We start from the raw sequence: 17,934 nt of genomic DNA, 5'->3' as shown, positions 1-17,934 counted from the left end.
AAAACACTGATTGGAATAAAGTATTGCACCGGACAGATACAATTACCTCATATATCTCATATAGTTTGTCTATAGAGCTAGTTCGCTCTAAAACAGTAGGCTATCTTCTGCATGTTCTGTTGTGCCTCTCGCAATCTCAATGAGCTACTACTAAGATAAAGTTTAATCTTGAGAATGACACATATGGTACACTCCATATGTTTTAATGTTATAAGGGCAATGACTAAGCACAAAAAAATAGAATCTTGTCCAAATAGTTATGGCATTTACTGTAATAACATGTAAGAATTGGCTTCAAAAGAAGCAGAAATGTGACTGGGCATGATAGTGGAAAGGCCATATACTGGGTCATAACCCACAGAGCTTTGGAGACCAAAGGGAACATTATCATTACTGCTGTCTGTGTAGACCCAGAGGACTGTACAGCTCACTGAACAGCATGACACTTCATGGCTCATCAGGCATAATTGCAAACACTATCAATTTTAGGGAAGTAAAGAAAGTTAAGTTTATAATTTTTGTTAATTTTTGTGCTCATACTTTAAAAAATATATATATTAGGTGTCCTGCTAGGACAGGGTTTCATTTCTCTCTCAGAATTTTTTTTTTAATTGATGTTTATTGAAAACGTTGTGGTAAAGGTATTCAGGATCCCACCACCGTTAAATCTAGGTTTAGCCTTCTCTCTCTCCATCTTTCTCCCATCATTATATGTTTGCGAGCTCTCTTCCCTCTCCTATTATCAGCTGCGGGACTCCCCCTTTCACTTCCTCCCCTCCCCCGACCTGCTCGAAGTAAAACTACCGTCCCTAGTGCTCCAACTTTCTTTGCCTCTGCATCTCCTAAAGTCATAGGATGGCAGCATTTCTGAAATCCCTTCGGAATCTGAAGAATGAGATCGTTCTATTCTCTACCCCGTTACTTCTTCTCCCGCTGCCTTTAGTCATTGGAACAAAGGTATGTCAATTGTCACATTTGTTTTGCACAGATTCATACACACGTTTTTATGTTTCAAATATATTTTATGTATCTTGAAAGCGGTTTTATATTGTTGTTTAATTATATTGTTTGATTTGTAAAATGCAAAAGTGGTTGGTAATTTATGAATACTTTACTTTATTACAAACATGTTTGTATAATTAAATTGATCCTAAACCTTCAATTAGACACTTTTTGGAAAATGTATTGAAGCAGGTCTAATCTGTGGTTGAGAGACATTTAGTCATTGTATAAGTTTTGTTCAGCCTTGCACCTGTTGATGCAGCCTGAACAGTGAGTTGCAGCATGGCAGCAGCTATGTAGAACCATTTTTATATTTGTTTAGCAGACACTCTTATCCAGAGCGACTTACAGGAGCAATTAGGGTTAAGTGCCTTGCTCAAGGGCACATTGACAGATTGTTCACCTAGTCAGCTCAGGGATTTGAACAAGTGACCTTTCGGTTACTTGTCCAACGCTCCTAAACACTAGGTTTCTTGCCGCCCATCATCCCTGTGCCCTGAAACGTTGTTTTAACAATATATGGCAGGTCATTTCCAGCGTGGGAACACTGATTACACTGAATCCTCCTGTCATAGGTTCTTAGCTCCTAGTCTAAAGTAGTGCACTACATAGGGAATAGGGTGCCATTTGGAACATAGACTTTACATGCCACCGAAGTGGAGACTCGGTCCTAGTGTTGCCACCACTGCATCATGTATTCTCACCCATAAGGCTATAAGCATGTTATCTTTGTCTAATTCTTGGTGTGTAGTTTCAGTGTATCAGAATCAATACTAACTACGTCATCATACCTAATCTGTCATGCACACACACACACGCGCACACACACACACACACACACACACACACACACACACACACACACACACACACACACACACATGCATCATAGAGGTCTGCTGAGTAATACGTGTGGACTGATCAGTGTACAGTAGAGACTAGCAGGTGCTGCCATAGACTACAACACAAAGTGATCTTTAACCCCAATCAACATATCTCAGTACCAATCAACTATAATCTCTCCAATTTAGGATTATATAATGTAACTTTTGTGTCATATAATTTTCCTGTCACTAACAGCAGTACAGATCTGCTATCTAAATTTGATCACACTGTTGTTGCAGAGAATATTCCTGCGCAGAAGGAAATGCAAATTGTAGTATATTCAAGGCTTGAAAAAGCTTCTAAGGTTTGTCATTTCCATTTTGAAATGTCAGACTTGCCCTAACAAAAAATGTATCCACCCCTAAAAAAAATATATGAATTATAATTTAGAAATAATTAACATTTCCTGTCTGCAGGATTATTTTCCTGCAGTGAGAAGCAGGGTCAAATTAAGATATTGCATCTGTATGAGCCAGCAGTATTCATTCCCAGGTACTGTGGTGTGTTGGATGTTCTGACCTGTTGGTGACCTGTTAGATCTTATGTATGTGTTGTGCAGGAGGCAGCATGTGCCTATGTGATCATCCTGATGGCAGTGTACTGGTGTACAGAGGCCTTACCTCTGGCTGTCACTGCCCTGCTCCCTGCTGTCCTCTTCCCCATGTTTGGCATCATGCAGTCCAAAGATGTAAGACAGCCTCTATTTCAAGCCATCTTTCAATAACATGATGAATGAAACTACTATAAAACTGTCTAATGAAACTGTACTATAATAGCCTACTAATATTAAATATATACTGAACAAAAATATGAACGCAACATGTAAAGTATTGGTCTCATGTTTCATGAGCTGAAATAAAAGGTCACAGAAATTTTCCATAAGCACAAAAAGGATATTTCTCTCAAATATTGGGCACAAATTTGTTTACATCCCTGTTAGTGAGCATTTCTCCTTTGCCAAGATAATCCATACACCTGACATGTGTGGCATATCAAGAAACTGAATAAACCGCATGAATTACATAGGTGCACCTTCTGCCGGGGACAATAAAAGGCCACTTTAAAATGTGCAGTTTTGTCATACAACACAATCTCACAGATGTCTCAAATTTTGAAGGAGCATGCAATTAGCATGCTGACTGCAGGAATGTCCACCAGAGCTGTACCAAGAGAATTGTATGTTAATTTCTCTACCATAAGCCGCCTCCAACGTTGTTTTAGAGAATTTGGCAATACGTCCAACCTGCCACAGAACCTCAGACCACGTTTAACCATGCCAGCCCAGGACCCCCACATCCGGCTTCTTCACCTGCGGGATCGTCTGATACCAGCCACCCAGACAGCTGATGAAACTGAGGAGTATTTATGTCTGTAATAAAGCCCTTTTGTGGGGAAAAACTAATTCTGATTGGCTGGGCCTGGCTCCCATAGCTGCGCCCCTGCCCAGTCATGTGAAATCCATAAATTAGGGCCTAATGTATTTATTTCAATTTACTGATTTCCTTATATGAATTGTAGCTCAGTAGAATCATTGAAATTGTTGTGTTTATATTTGTGTTCAGTATACTTCACAATGGTGGCTGCACATTGTTTACAGTATTGGTAGATGTTTGCATATGCTTACTCAAATACACTATGGACCCATGAGTCACTTGTCTATGTGTGTCTGCCAGGTTTGTATGCAGTACCTGAAGGACACCAACATGTTGTTTGTGGGAGGACTGATGGTGGCGGTGGCAGTGGAGCACTGGAACCTGCACAAACGCATTGCCCTCCGAGTGCTACTCTTTGTAGGGGTGCGCCCCGCTCTGTGAGTGACCCTCAACTAACTAACTGACCGAACGAACGAACAAACTAGATAACTAACTAACTAACCCATCAATACACATCCCTTGCTATTCTTGGGACTATATCTATCTCTAGAGAAGGGAAATCAGTTCATCTGTATGACTATCTACAGATATATAATATTGTATTGACCTTGCCGTTATACATGGTGAGGACATATTACCTAACATTTCACTCTCTTTGTGTCAGAGTGTATTTAGCCTTTTAAACTGATCTTTTTTTGTCTTATGACCTTCTAAAAGCTCATACATGCTTATAACAAGTTATAAAGCATTTAACCTGTATGCTATGCCTTAAGTAAAGTGTTACAGAATGTTCTTATTCCACATTCTATGGTTTCCTGTCTCTCCAGTCTGATGCTGGGCTTCATGGGGGTGACAGCCTTCCTGTCCATGTGGATCAGTAACACAGCCACCACAGCCATGATGGTGCCCATCGTCCAGGCTGTTCTGGAGCAGCTCAACAACTACACAGAGACTGAGATGCCTGTGATCCTCAGCACTGAGGAGGACACCCAGCCTCAGGAACTCACTGACCGCAAACAGATGGAGAAACAGGCAGAGGGACATGGTGAGCACTGAGCAGAGAAGGACTAATTAATGAACAGTTCATTTGTGTGTTTAATGAAAGAGTTTATTATCCGTTGAATGAGCTCGGGGACCATGTAAGCTTATTATGGAGCATATATATGAGAAGTGTGCATTGCAAATGTTTGCTTTGAGACTATTTATGCTGTTAACGTTCCTAGTTGGACAATGTTTGTCCAGTTGTGGTGACCTGTTTAGACCCGTTTGTGGAGGCTATCCGGCGTAAGGAGGCTGCAGACAAGAAGAAGATGTGTAAGGGCATGACGCTGTGTGTGTGCTACGCCGCCAGCATCGGGGGCACTGCCACCCTCACAGGGACTGGCCCCAACCTGGTGCTCAAGGGACAGATGAACCAGTGGGTACCTTCAGCTATGGATAGTGTCCTCAGTGTATTTCAGTACTTTCAAGTCATGTATCTTTCAAATAATCTTTTCTTTATGTGTTAATGTTAATAATATTTTATGTTTCCCTCAGGCTGTTTCCTAACAATGGCGATGTCATCAATTTTGCGTCCTGGTTCGGCTTTGCTTTCCCCAACATGATCCTGATGCTGACCCTGGCTTGGCTCTGGCTGCAGTTTGTCTTTATGGGATTCAAGTGAGTTTCAGATCAAAATATGATGTTTTATCTTTCAGTCAGAGATCATCCTCATTTGAATCACTCTACTGAATTCAATTTAATACTGAAGTCACCCGTTAAGTCTTAACCCCTTTCTCTCCCTCCATTCCCAGTTTTAAGAAGACGTGGGGCTGTGGGGTAGTAAAGACAGAGAAAGAAATAGCTGTGTACAATGTGATCAAGGAGCAGCATCGTCAGCTGGGCTCCATGTCTTTTGGAGAGCTGAGTGTGTTGGGTCTCTTCAGTTGTCTGGTGGTTCTGTGGTTCACCAGAGATCCTGGCTTCGTGGCAGGCTGGGCCACATACATCTTCAATGCTGACGCAGAGTACGGCCCTTTACTACTGTTCATGCATACTACACTGTACATACACAGCATATTTCACAGGCCTAGTATGCTTTTCAAATGGCATTCTATTCCCTTTATAGTTCACTACTTTTGACCAGGGGCCATATTGCTCTGGTCAAATGAGCCATTAAGGGAATATGGTGCCATTTAAGATGCAGCCCTAATCAAAACAAAGAAGACTTGAGACCGTTACAAATAACATTACATTGACCAATTAATTATACACTATATATACAAAACTATGTGGACACCCATTCAATTAGTGGATTCGGCTATTTCAGCCACACCCGTTGCTGACAGGTGTATAAAATTGAGCACACATCCCTGCAATCTCCATAGACAAACATTGGCAGTAGAATGGCCTTACTGAAGAGCTCAGTGACTATCAACGTGATACTGTCATATGCCACCTTTCCAGCAAGTCAGTTCGTAAAATTTCTGCCCTGCTTGAGCTGCCTTGGTCAGCTGTAAGTGCTGCTATTTGTAAGTGCTGTTATTTTGAAGTGGAAATATCAAGGAGCTACAACGGCTCAGCTGCGAAGGGGTAGGCCACAAAAGCTCACAGAACGGGTCACTTCACTACCGAGTTTCAAACTGCCTCTGGAAGCAACATCAGCACAAGAACTGTCGATCTGGAGGTTCATGAAATTGGTTTCCATGGCTGAGCAGCCGCACACAAGCCTAAGATCGCCGTGTGCAATGCCAAGCGTCGACTGGAGTGGTGTAAAGCTCACTGCCTTTGGACTCTGGAGCAGTGGAAATGCATTCTCTGGAGTGATGAATCATGCTTCACCATCTGGCAGTCCGGTGGATGAATCTGGGTTTAGCAGATGCCAGGAGAACGCTACCTGCCCCAATGCATAGTGCCTACTGTAAGGTTTGGTGGAGGAGGAATAATGGTCTGGAGCTGTTTTTCATGGTTCAGGCTAGGCCCCTTAGTTCCAGTGAAGGGAAATCTTAATGCAACAGCATATAATCACATTCTTTCAACTTGGTGGCAACAGTTTGGGGAAGGCCCTTTCCTGTTTCAGCATAACAATGTCCCCGTGCACAAAGCGAGGTGCATACAGAAATGGTTTGTTGAGATTGGTGTGGAAGAACTTGACTGGCCTGCACAGAGCCCTGACCTCAACCCTATCGAACACCTTTGGGATGAATTGGAATGCCGACTGTGAGCCAGGTGTAATCGCACAACATCATTGCCCAACCTCACTAATGCTCTTGTAGATGGATGGAAGCAAGTCCCTGTAGCAATGTTCCAACATCTAGTGGAAATCCTTCACAGAAGAGTGGAGGCTGTTATTGCAGCAAAGTGGGGACCAACTTCATATTAATGCCCATGATTGTGGAATGAGATGTTTGACAAGCAGGTGTCCACATACTTTTGGTAATGTGGTGTATCTCACTTCCCATATGCTTCAATAATTCACAAGAAAAAATAAGCAAGAAAACATTAATTGTATGTCTGAATGCTGACAGATAACCACCCTATCTTTATCCATTCTTCCCTCCAGGTATGTAACTGATGCCACAGTGGCAGTGTTCATCGCTGTCCTTCTCTTCGTCCTACCTTCCAAGCCCCCGCGCTTCTGTTGCAGGAGGTCCCAAAGCTTTGACACTGGTAAACCATGTTTTAAAACAACACAAAATGTAACAAGCACAGTACCTGCTATTGAGTATGCTACTTTAGTATCTAAGGATATAAAGACTTGAAGACCATTACAATAGCATATCTGTAACAGTGATTCGTTAACCCCTCTACAGAGCACCAACACCCAGCTGACCCCACACCAGCTCTGCTGACCTGGAAGGTGGCCCAGAAGAAGTTACCCTGGAGCATCGTTCTCCTCTTGGGGGGAGGGTTCGCCCTGGCCAAGGGCAGCGAGGTGAGAGACAGGGGCCAGTATGTACATACAGATGTAGGATCTGTTGCAGGGGAACTTTCCTGACATCCTGGCAATGTAAAACTTGTAGTGTATTTGAGGTTTATTCATTAATTATAATCAAATCAAATGTATTTATATAGCCCTTCGTACATCCGCTGATATTTCAAAGTGCTGTACAGAAACCCAGCCTAAAACCCCAAACAGCAGGTGTTGAAGCACGTTGGCTAGGAAAAACTCCCTAGAAAGGCCAAAACCTAGGAAGAAACCTAGAGAGGAACCAGGCTATGAGGGGTGGCCAGTCCTCTTCTTGCTGTGCCAGGTGGAGATTATAATAGAACATGGCCAAGATGTTCAAAAATAACCAGCATAGTCAAATAATAGGTTTGGGACAGGTAGCACGTCCGGTGAACAGGTCAGGATTCCATAGCCGCAGGCAGAACAGTCGAAACTGGAGCAGCAGCACAGCCAGGTGGACTGGGGACAGCAAGGAGTCATCATGCCAGGTAGTCCTGAGGCATGGTCCTAGGGCTCAGGTCCTCCGAGAGAGAGAATTAGAGAGGGCACACTTAAAATTCACACAGGACACCGGATAAGACAGGAGAAGTACTCCAGATATAACAAACTGACCCTAGCCCCCCGACACAAACTACTGCAGCATAAATACTGGAGGCTGAGATAGGAGGGGCCCCATCCGATGATACCGCCGGACAGGGACAAACAGGAAGGATATTACCCCACCCACTTTGCCAAAGCACAGCCCCCACACCACTAGAGGGATGTCTTCAACCACCAACTTACCATCCTGAGACAAGGCCGAGTAAAGCCCACAAAGATCTCCGCCATGGCACAACCCAGGGGTGGGGGGGTGTGACTCAACCCACTCAAGTGACACACCCCTCCTAGGGACAGCATGAATGAGCACCAGTAAGCCAGTGACTCAGCCCCTGTAATAGATTTAGAGGCAGAGAATCCCGGTGGAAAGAGGGGAACCGGCCAGGCAGAGAAAGCAAGGGTGGTTCGCTGCTCCAGAGCCTGTAAGATGTGTAAGGGTTTTCCTACTCTTCATCTGAAGAGTGTAGCGAGGATCGGACCAAGATGCGGCGTGGTAAGTGTTCATGGTTGTTTATTTAAAAACATAAACTGAACACTCAATGAATACAAAACAATAAACGTGAACAAAACCGAAACAGTACCATGTGGCGAACAGACACAGAAACAATCACCCACAAAACAACAGTGAAACCCAGGCTACCTAAGTATAATTCTCAATCAGAGACAACTAACGACACCTGCCTCTGATTGAGAACCATACTAGGCCGAACACAGAAAAACAACCTAGAAACACAAAACATAGAATGCCCACCCAACTCACGTCCTGACCAACTAAAACAAACAAATAACACAAAAACTAGGGTCAGAACGTGACAAGATGAGTCTTCAGTAAAGACTTAAAGGTTGAGACCAAGTTTGCGTCTCTCACATGGGTAGGCAGAACGTTCCATAAAAATGGAGCTCTATAGGAGAAAGCCCTGCCTCCAGCTGTTTGCTTAGAAATTCTAGGGGCAATTAGGAGGCCTGCTTCTTGTGACCGTAGCGTACGTGTAGGTATGTACGGAAGGACCAAATCAGAGAGATAGGTAGGAGCAAGCCCATGTAATGCTTTGTAGGTTAGCAGTAAAACCTTGAAAACAGCCCTTGCCTTGACAGGAAGCCAGTGTAGGGAGGCTAGCACTGGAGTAATATGTAATATGATCACATTTTTTGGTTCTAGTCAGGATTCTTGCAGCCGTATTTAGCACTAACTGAAGTTTATTTAGTGCTTTATCCGGGTAGCTGGAAAGTAGAGCATTGCAGTAGTCTAACCTAGAAGTAACAAAGGCATGGATTAATTTTCTGATTTTTGCAATGTTACGTAGATGGAAAAAAGCTGTCCTTGAAACAGTCTTGATATGTTCGTCAAAAGAGAGATCAGCGTAGAGAGTAACGCCGAGGTCCTTCACAGTTTTATTTGAGACGATGGTACAACCATTAAGATTAATTGTCAGATTCAACAGAAGATCTCTTTGTTTCATGGGACCTAGAACAAGCATCTCTGTTTGGTCCCAGTTTAAAAGTAGAAAGTTTGCAGCCATCCACTTCCCTATGTCTTAAACACAGGCTTCTAGCAAGGGCAATTTTGGGGCTTCACCATGTTTCATTTAAATGTACAGCTGTGTGTCTTCCGCATAGCAGTGAAAGTTAACATTACGTTTTCGAATGACATCCCCAAGAGGTAAAATATATGGTGAGACAATAGTGGTCCTTAAACGGAACCTTGAGGAACACCAGAAATGTACAGTTGATTTGTCAGAGGACAAGTCATTCACAGAGACAAACTGATATCTTTCCAACAGATAAGATCTAAACCAGGCCAGAACTTGTCCATGTAGACCAATTTGGGTTTCCAATCTCTCCAAAAGAATGTGGTGATCGATGGTATCAAAAGAGGCACTAAGGTCTAGGAGCACGAGGACAGATGCAGAGCCTCGGTCTGATGCCATTAAAAGGTCATTTACCACCTTCACCTTCATAATCCACATCATAATTAATTTCCTGTTGCTGCAGGATTATTTTCCTGCTGTAGCAAACTGGCTCACATTAAAATTCTATATCTCTACAGTATAATCTTTGTTCGCTTTCCACAGAAACTTTTTAACCAAAAAAAGTCAGATCCTCACAGAACTGAATCATCCCATATTTCGTCAGGATCAATGTGACAAAGGGACATTTTTGATTAGTCAACACAGCTCCACCCTGTTCACTTACCAAGTACGATGAAACGTAGGGCATATAATGTGGGATGATACAGGTAACATATTTGCTGCTTACTTTGCTACTAAAGTAGACTAAAATCAACCTTTCTGTTTTTGAAAAACTGTACACAGTATGTACAGGTAACTGCCAAAATAAAGGAAACAAAACACCATCATAAAGTGTCTTAATAGGGCTTTAGGTCACCAAGAGCACAATGTGCCTTGGCATAGTTTCTACTATTGTCTGGAACTCTATTGGAGGGATGCGACACCATTCTTCCACAAGAAATTCCATTATTTGGTGTTTTGTTGATGGTGGTGGAAACACCGTCTCTGGCGCCACTCCAGAATCTCCCATAAGTGTTCAATTGGGTTGAGGTCCGGCGACTGAGACACATACATACACAAATATACACACACAAACAATTTAAAACCCCTTATGCCACTTTGAAACCTCTCTTTCAAAGTCACTGAGATCTCTTCTTCTAGCCATGGTAGCCAAAATAATGGACAACTGGACATTTTTAAACATGACCCTAAGCATGATGGGATGTTAATTGCTTACTTAATTCAGGAACCAAATCTGTGTTGAAGCACCTGCTTAATTTACTCAAGTGTTTCTTTTATTTTGGTAGTTACAGTGCCTGTACATGTGTAGATGTATGTGAGTCTGGTTATGTATCCGACACTAAAAGAAGAGTGCCATGGTTGTTTGAGACTGATTGCATGGTTTTGTACATGCCCCTGCAGGAGTCAGGTCTGTCTATGTGGATGGGGGACCAGATGACTCCCCTCCACACCATCCCACCCTGGGCCATCGCTGTCATCCTGTGTCTGCTGATCGCCATCTTCACAGAGTGCACCAGTAATGTGGCCACTGCTACTCTCTTCCTACCTGTCCTCGCCTCAATGGTAAGACTCAACACACAGCTCTGTAATAATAACACAATACTAGGCCCTTGTTACATGGAGTGGAACAGGGGAACCCAAGAGCAGATTCAGATGAGGAGACTGAGATGAAGTAACCAAGGTATTAATTGAAACACAGGGGGAAGATGGAGTGCAGGTCAGGGGAAGCTCGGGCAGGTTGCAGGAAACCAGGTGCGGAGGCTGAGGCTGGAGCGAGAGGGGCTGGGACAGGGTAAGCAGGTCCGTTGGGGAATCCAAGGGAGTAGTAGAGTGGGGAATACAGGACAGAGTAGCAGGATGAAGAGACGTGGGACTGGAGACAGGGACCAGAGTCCGAGCGGGCTGAACTGTAGCGGAGAGGAAAACAGCATCAGGCAAGGAAAACAGGCACAACAAGATAACAGGATCTAAATAGTAACAAACGGCTAGAAGCGTAGACTGACTGAGCAGAGATTACGATCTGGCAGTGTGGAAGTGGCAGGACTGAGTATTTGTCGAGGTCTTGATTATGGAATAGGTTGCAGCTGGTGGCGATCGGCTCTGACTCCAGCACACCTGTCTTTGCCCACACAATCACACAGAGAGCGAGAGAGGGAGAGAGCACTGGGGGAGTGGCGGCAGGTCAAGGAGACACAGGATGAGCAGTAGAGGGCGTGGCAGAAGCAGATGTAACAGCCCTACTACACAATACCACACCACTACACAATACTACACAATACTTCACAATACTACACTACTGCACAATACTACACCCTACTACAATCCTACACAATACTACATTACAATACTACAAAATACTGTACTACTATACAATAGTACACAATACTACACCACTACACAATACTGTTCAATACTACACAATATTACAATACTCCACAATACTGCACAATACTACACTACTACACAATACTACACAATATTACAGTATTACACAACTGGAAGCTGGAATACAATAGCTATCCAGTCTGGTAAAGTGCTCTGACACACGGATACGTATAGTACATGCAGCAGCAATACTTTCAATAGCCTGAACACTGTAGCTCCTTGATGTGAAGTACAGTGCTTACCAGTGTAAGCCCATTCAGAAATCTCCCCTATAGGAGTGCAGCATTGAAACTACTCCCCGTGGAAGCGGGCCTACATGTCCTTGTTTGGCTGCCCTGGCCTGTGTTGTTAGTCATTTGAGATGAATATATTTGGTCCCCTTCCCTGGGCCCCTCCTTCTATAGCCACCCTGCCAAACACACCAATTAAGCTCTGTGACTTGTCCTGGTGCCCACCCCCATCTACACTGATGAATGGTATCACTGTGCCCAGTGCCCAAGCACTCAGAGAGGACCCAAGCTGGGCCATGCCGGAATGTGCCAAGCTTGGGTATAGAGAGAAGGATTTATTGAGGTCAAAGCCAACAGGAGTGCATGAAGATGACATAAGTATAGAAAAGGGTGAGTGAAAGAGGGGAAGGAGAGGAAGAAAAATGGGGTTAGTGAACCAACTACTAGTTACAGTGAAGTCTGGGAAAGAGAGGATGCTAGGATGTGTGATTTTGTGTCTAGCTGCTTGTTTTATGTCTGTGTTGTCTTTCCAGACTGCTACAAAAATGAATCCAACTAAATGATATAACATCCATTATATCTGTTGAGGAAGGTCCTGATGGAGGAACTAATTACTGTCGTGTGAATTTTTGGGGGATAATATTCAACGCTACCGAGGCTTACATTCTCATCTATGTTTTGCTATTACAATGTGGTTCTACACCGTTCTGGATGCGTCTCTGTGGTGCGTTTCCATTTTGCCTGCCATGACTCAGACCACAAACAACATAGCATGTATAAGAATTACTTCTTAATTACACACGCCTAATGGATGATTTTGAACCCTAGAATTACAAACACTAAAATCAGAGATAGTGTTATGAGCCAGTGATTACGGTGCAGAAAAGCACCAAAGTAGACTTGAGTGTTGTCATTAGGGATGCGTCCCAAATGGCACCCTATTCCCTATATAGTGCACTACTTTTGACTAGGGTGCATGGCTTCCGGTCAAAAGTAGTTCACTATGTAGGGAAAACGTGTGCCATTTGGGACTCATAGTAAGAGTGTCCTCCTCAGCCTAGGCTCAGACAGCTAAAGATGTGTGTCTGTCTGTGTGTTTATTTCAGTCCCAGTCCATTGGAATGAATCCTCTGTACGTCATGGTGCCTTGTACTCTCAGTGCTTCCTTTGCCTTCATGCTACCTGTGGCCACACCGCCCAATGCTATCGTCTTCTCATACGGCTACCTCAAGGTTTCGGACATGGTGAGTTACAGTACATCATTTTATAAAGATAATATAATCTAGTGAATTGTCTATCTTATTATTCATTAACAAAAATAAATAATAGCAAACAAATTCTAAATCAATTTAGGAAATGTCTTAACGTGCCACTTACAAATAATTTGAGGACAATTGTCCTGGGCTACAGATCACTTGATTGCCTTCTCCTGTTTGAATGATTGCTAACAGAACTTGAAATTCATTGCACCTCATTTTACTTCCCTGCTCTCTCCCAGGCTAGGACAGGTATAGTGATGAACATCATCGGCATCCTGTGCATCACTCTGGCCATCAACAGCTGGGGCAGGGCCATGTTCCACCTAGACACCTTCCCTACTTGGGCCAACACTACTGGGGTTTGAGGGCACCGAGGGGCCACGGTCCACACCATGAGGAATGCACATAGAGGGCCCTTAATGTGCCATGGACCTCTGGCGAGAAAGGCACCAACGTGACTGGTCGTAATAGGTTGTTGGGAGAAAAGCCACATGGCTTCCATTACAAAGGACACTTGAATAACCCTGTGGAAAGAGAGGATGGATGGATGGATGGATGAATGGATGGATGGATGGGTGGATGAGTGGGTGGGTGGGTGGTCAGGTGGGTGGGGGGATTGGAGGCTGAGTTTAACTGGAGAGAAGAATGAGGTTAAAAGTAGCACTACTGTACTTTTAATGCTGTAATGTGTTATACAGAGTATGTCCAGTTCCATTTAAAATGCCCAAGTATTATCTCCATCAAATTATCATGTTCTCAACTTCTCACGCCTCGTATTTTTTGGTCTGTTTATATCTCAAGACCCATAGTTCAAATCCATTTGGGGTTTAAGATTTTTGATAAATTGTTAATTTGCACAAAATAGCTTCTGAACTATGTTCCCATGACCAAATAATGTATGCCATCTTCTATTTTTGCAAATCTATAGTCATATATTAACTTGTTTTCATTTTGCTCGTAGTCAATGGTGAAACATGGTGCATTGTACTTCCGACCCCATTTGAACTTTGAATACTGTATGACTGTATAACTTGAGATCCCACTGTACACACTTTTCTAAACTTGAATCATTGGGGCTGGAAAATGCAAACATATTGAAAACTCAGATATGTGAATACACTGTACAATGGATACTGTGTGCGGACACTGACGTTTCTCCTTTATTATAACAGTAATATAATATGTAATTCAATACTTTTTATTGAATTATTGGTATGTTATCTTGATCAAAAGTTGTTTATTCATGAGATGTAATATAGTTTATATATATAGTTTATTGTATATGGTGCTTGCTATTGCACCCTCTGAAATTGACAACATGTCAAAGGTAATGTCTGGGCTGCTTGCATGTACAGTCAGAGATGGGCAAAGATTACAAGATACAATTATAGAATACAATTACAGAATACAATTACAGAATACAATTACAGAATACCATAAAGATCAATGTATCAAAATAAACTACAAAATACTTGTATTTTGAAATGTATTTAATTAAATGACATGTATTTTGTATTTTAAAATACAGAAATAGATTTGCAAGTTGCTGGCCCGAACTGCAACAACATTCTCAGTAATGGTTACAGAAATGTTTTACTTGCTATGACTGTGATATGTTGTTGTTGTTTATCTACCTTAGGTGAATGCACTGACTGCATATGTGAAAATGAACATACCAAACTGAACTGCAAAGAACACTGTGTATTATTATTGGCCTTGTTTCAGGGTCATGTCTAGAATGGATACAGCTTAACCTCATTTTCTAACCTGCTAAGTTAATTCTCCTAACCTACTGCGTAAGTCCTCCTAAACCTGCTATGAAAAGTCAATTTTGACAAAGCTGTGTCGCTTTTACACAAAACCTTGTTTCGGGGCAGAGCTCATTAGAATAATACTCTGCTTGCTTTTCAACTGTCCATTTTTACATACACATTTATGTTTAGTTCATTTAGCAGACCACACCATAGTGCTGTTAGACTTCTGATACCAATGCAAGGTGAAAGGGAGCCACAAAATGGTGAACCGCTATACAAAATGAAAATACGAATTACTGTATAGCTCTTGAAAGTATCTTGTTACAAAATACATTGGAGTGTAGTTCAGCCCAGTGTAATACAAATGACAAAATACATCTCTGTACAGTTTCATATAGGAAAATAAAATATGTAATCATCTTAACGGACCAAATATGTATTTTTTTCCCATAATTGTTATGTGTATATAAAACAATCACTTTCACACAAAAAACAGTACATTTTGTTAGTTTTGCCTGGGAAGCATAATGTTACCTAACCTAAATTGCTCCTAATAACTTCATTCATCCATGTGCCATTAGTTACATAATGAAATGGGAAATTGTTGGTTGTCTTGAAAAATGGACCACTAACCCAGGGCAAATTGTTTCAAGGAGAATTGAAAATGAAATGCTGTCCTCCCAGGAACATTGTGAAAACCTAGTGTAACGTGTCCACCTTTCAGTCTGGGCAGAAGCATTGTTAAATGCAGCCAAGATCACTGTGTACCTTTCTTTATATATAAAGAAATGACCTATTCTCAAATAGATTAAAGACATTGCTTAGCTCTACAGAGCGTGACTTAGAGTGCAGTTTTAAATATATAGACAGAGGGGAGCTGTGCCAGCAGGAATGTCAAGAGTTTTTTGAATGTATTATTTTGTATGCTTGAGTTATGTTCTTCCCAGCAGGTCCTGGAATGTAAAGAAACCCATTGTAACCTTACATTCATTATAACCCCTATAAAATAAAGAGTTATAAACTTAGCAAAAAAAGAAACGTCACTTTTTTCAGGACCCTGTCTTTCAAAGATAATTCATAAAAATCCAAATAACTTCACAGATCTTCATTGTAAAGGGTTTAAACACTGTTTCCCATGCTTGTTCAATGAACCATAAACAATTAATGAACATGCACCTGTGGAACGGTCATTAAGACACTAACAGCTTACAGATGGTAGGCAATTAAGGTCACAGTTATGAAAACTTAGGACACTAAAGAGACCTTTCTACTGACTCAGAAAAACACTAAAAGAAAGATGCCCAGGGTCCCTGCGTGTGCAGATGTGGCCAGGGCAATAAATTGCAATGTCCGTACTGTGAGACACCTAAGACAGCGCTACAGGGAGACAGGAGGGACAGTTGATCGTCCTCGCAGTGGCAGACCACGTGTAACAACACCTGCACAGGATCGGTACATCCAAACATCACACCTGGGGGACAGGTACAGGATGGCAACAACAACTGCCCGAGTTACACCAGGAACACACAATACCTCCATCAGTGCTCAGACTGTCCGCAATAGGCTGAGAGAGGCTGGACTGAGGGCTTGTAGACCTGTTGTAAGGCAGGTCCTCACCAGACATCACCGGCAACAACGTTGCCTATGTGCACAAACCCACCGTCGCTGGACCAGACAGGACTGGCAAAAAGTGCTCTTCACTGACGAGTCGTGGTTTTGTCTGGTCGTATTCATGTTTATTGTCAAAGGAATGAGCTTGACAATGAGGCCTGTACTCTGGAGCCGGATCGATTTGGAGGTGGAGGGTCCGTCATGGTCTGGGGCAGTGTGTCACAGCATCATTGGACTAAGCTTGTTGTTATTGCAGGCAATCTCAATACTGTGCGTTACAGGGAAGACATCCTCCTTCCTCATGTGGTACCCTTCCTGCAGGCTCATCCTGACATGACCCTCCAGCATGAAAATGCCACCAGCCATACTGCTCATTTTGTGCGTGATTTCCTGCAAGACAGGAATGTCAGTGTTCTGTCATGGCTAGCGAGGAGCCCGGATCTCAATCCCATTGAGCATGTCTGGGACCTGTTGGATCGGAGGGCGAGAGCTCGGGTCATTTCCCCCAGAAATGTCTGGGAACTTGCAGGTGCCTTGGTGGAAGAGTGGGGTAACATCTAACAGCAAGAACTGGCAAATCTGGTGCAGTCCATGAGGAGATGCTAACTGTTACTTTTGATGTTGACCCCCCTTTGTTCAGGGACACATTATTCAATTTCTGTTAGTCACATGTCTTGTCACGTTCGTCGTAAGGATCGGACCAAGGCGCCTAGTGAGTAAAGTTCCACATCATTTTAATAAATCAAAATTCACTGAACAAAACGTGACGCTACAGATGTGCACTAAGGCAACTAACATAAACAAGATCCCACACCAGAAAGTGGGCAAAAGGGCTTCCTAAATATGATCCCCAATCAGAGACAACGATAAACAGCTGTCACTGATTGGGAACCATATCAGGCCAACGTAGAAATACAAAACATAGAATGTACAAAAACAAGAGTACCCACCCAAGTCACACCCTGACCTAACCAAAATATATAGAAAAGCAGGGGTATCAAAGGTCAGGGCGTGACATGTCTGTGGAACTTGATCAGTTTATGTCTCAGTTGTTGAATCTTGTTATGTTCATACAAATAGTTACACATGTTAAGTTTGCTGAAAATAAATGCAGTTGACAGTGAGAGGATGTTTCTTTTTTGCTGAGTTTATTTGAGACCTATAAACAACTATCATAGGAATACATGTTGTAAGTTATGATCAAAGTAAGCCCTTTGTAAGAAATACTGTACATTTATTCATATTCCTGACTAAATGTGGGGGAGATTCCAGATTTCCTGATTACCTGCTGCCTCCCTGTATGCAGATTATTTGACAGATATTTACATTTCAAAATAACATGCATGTTTTTATTTTAAGACAATTATTGATGCCATAAGTC

At 42.5% G+C, this 17,934-nt stretch overlaps 1 protein-coding gene across 1 annotated transcript; it reads left to right on the top strand.

Moving 5' to 3' along the window:
- Nucleotides 1-693: 693 nt before the first annotated feature.
- LOC135546462 (Na(+)/citrate cotransporter-like) lies at nucleotides 694-13,763 on the top strand. The gene is made up of 12 exons (XM_064974898.1): nucleotides 694-957; nucleotides 2,447-2,575; nucleotides 3,561-3,697; nucleotides 4,088-4,305; nucleotides 4,503-4,677; nucleotides 4,797-4,919; nucleotides 5,054-5,266; nucleotides 6,802-6,908; nucleotides 7,052-7,173; nucleotides 10,716-10,877; nucleotides 13,036-13,173; nucleotides 13,428-13,763. The coding sequence occupies exons 1-12, from the start codon at nucleotides 856-858 to the stop codon at nucleotides 13,551-13,553; spliced, it is 1,752 nt and encodes a 583-aa protein (XP_064830970.1). The 5' UTR covers nucleotides 694-855; the 3' UTR covers nucleotides 13,554-13,763.
- The last annotated feature ends 4,171 nt before the right edge of the window (nucleotides 13,764-17,934 follow it).

This window comes from Oncorhynchus masou, chromosome 9 (assembly GCF_036934945.1).
Source record: "Oncorhynchus masou masou isolate Uvic2021 chromosome 9, UVic_Omas_1.1, whole genome shotgun sequence".
In the NCBI taxonomy this organism is placed as follows: Eukaryota; Metazoa; Chordata; class Actinopteri; order Salmoniformes; family Salmonidae; genus Oncorhynchus; species Oncorhynchus masou.
This window is presented reverse-complemented; position numbering and strand designations above follow the sequence as displayed.

What these genes read in the sequence shown, in the direction of transcription:
- LOC135546462 (XM_064974898.1), top strand. Translation starts at nt 856, where the DNA reads ATGGCAGCATTTCTGAAATCCCTTCGGAATCTGAAGAATGAGATCGTT. An exon ending in GCATCATGCAGTCCAAAGAT is followed by an intron (nt 2,576 to 3,560) that starts GTAAGACAGCCT and finishes TGTGTCTGCCAG; the next exon opens with GTTTGTATGCAGTACCTGAA. An exon ending in TACCTGTCCTCGCCTCAATG is followed by an intron (nt 10,878 to 13,035) that starts GTAAGACTCAAC and finishes TGTTTATTTCAG; the next exon opens with TCCCAGTCCATTGGAATGAA.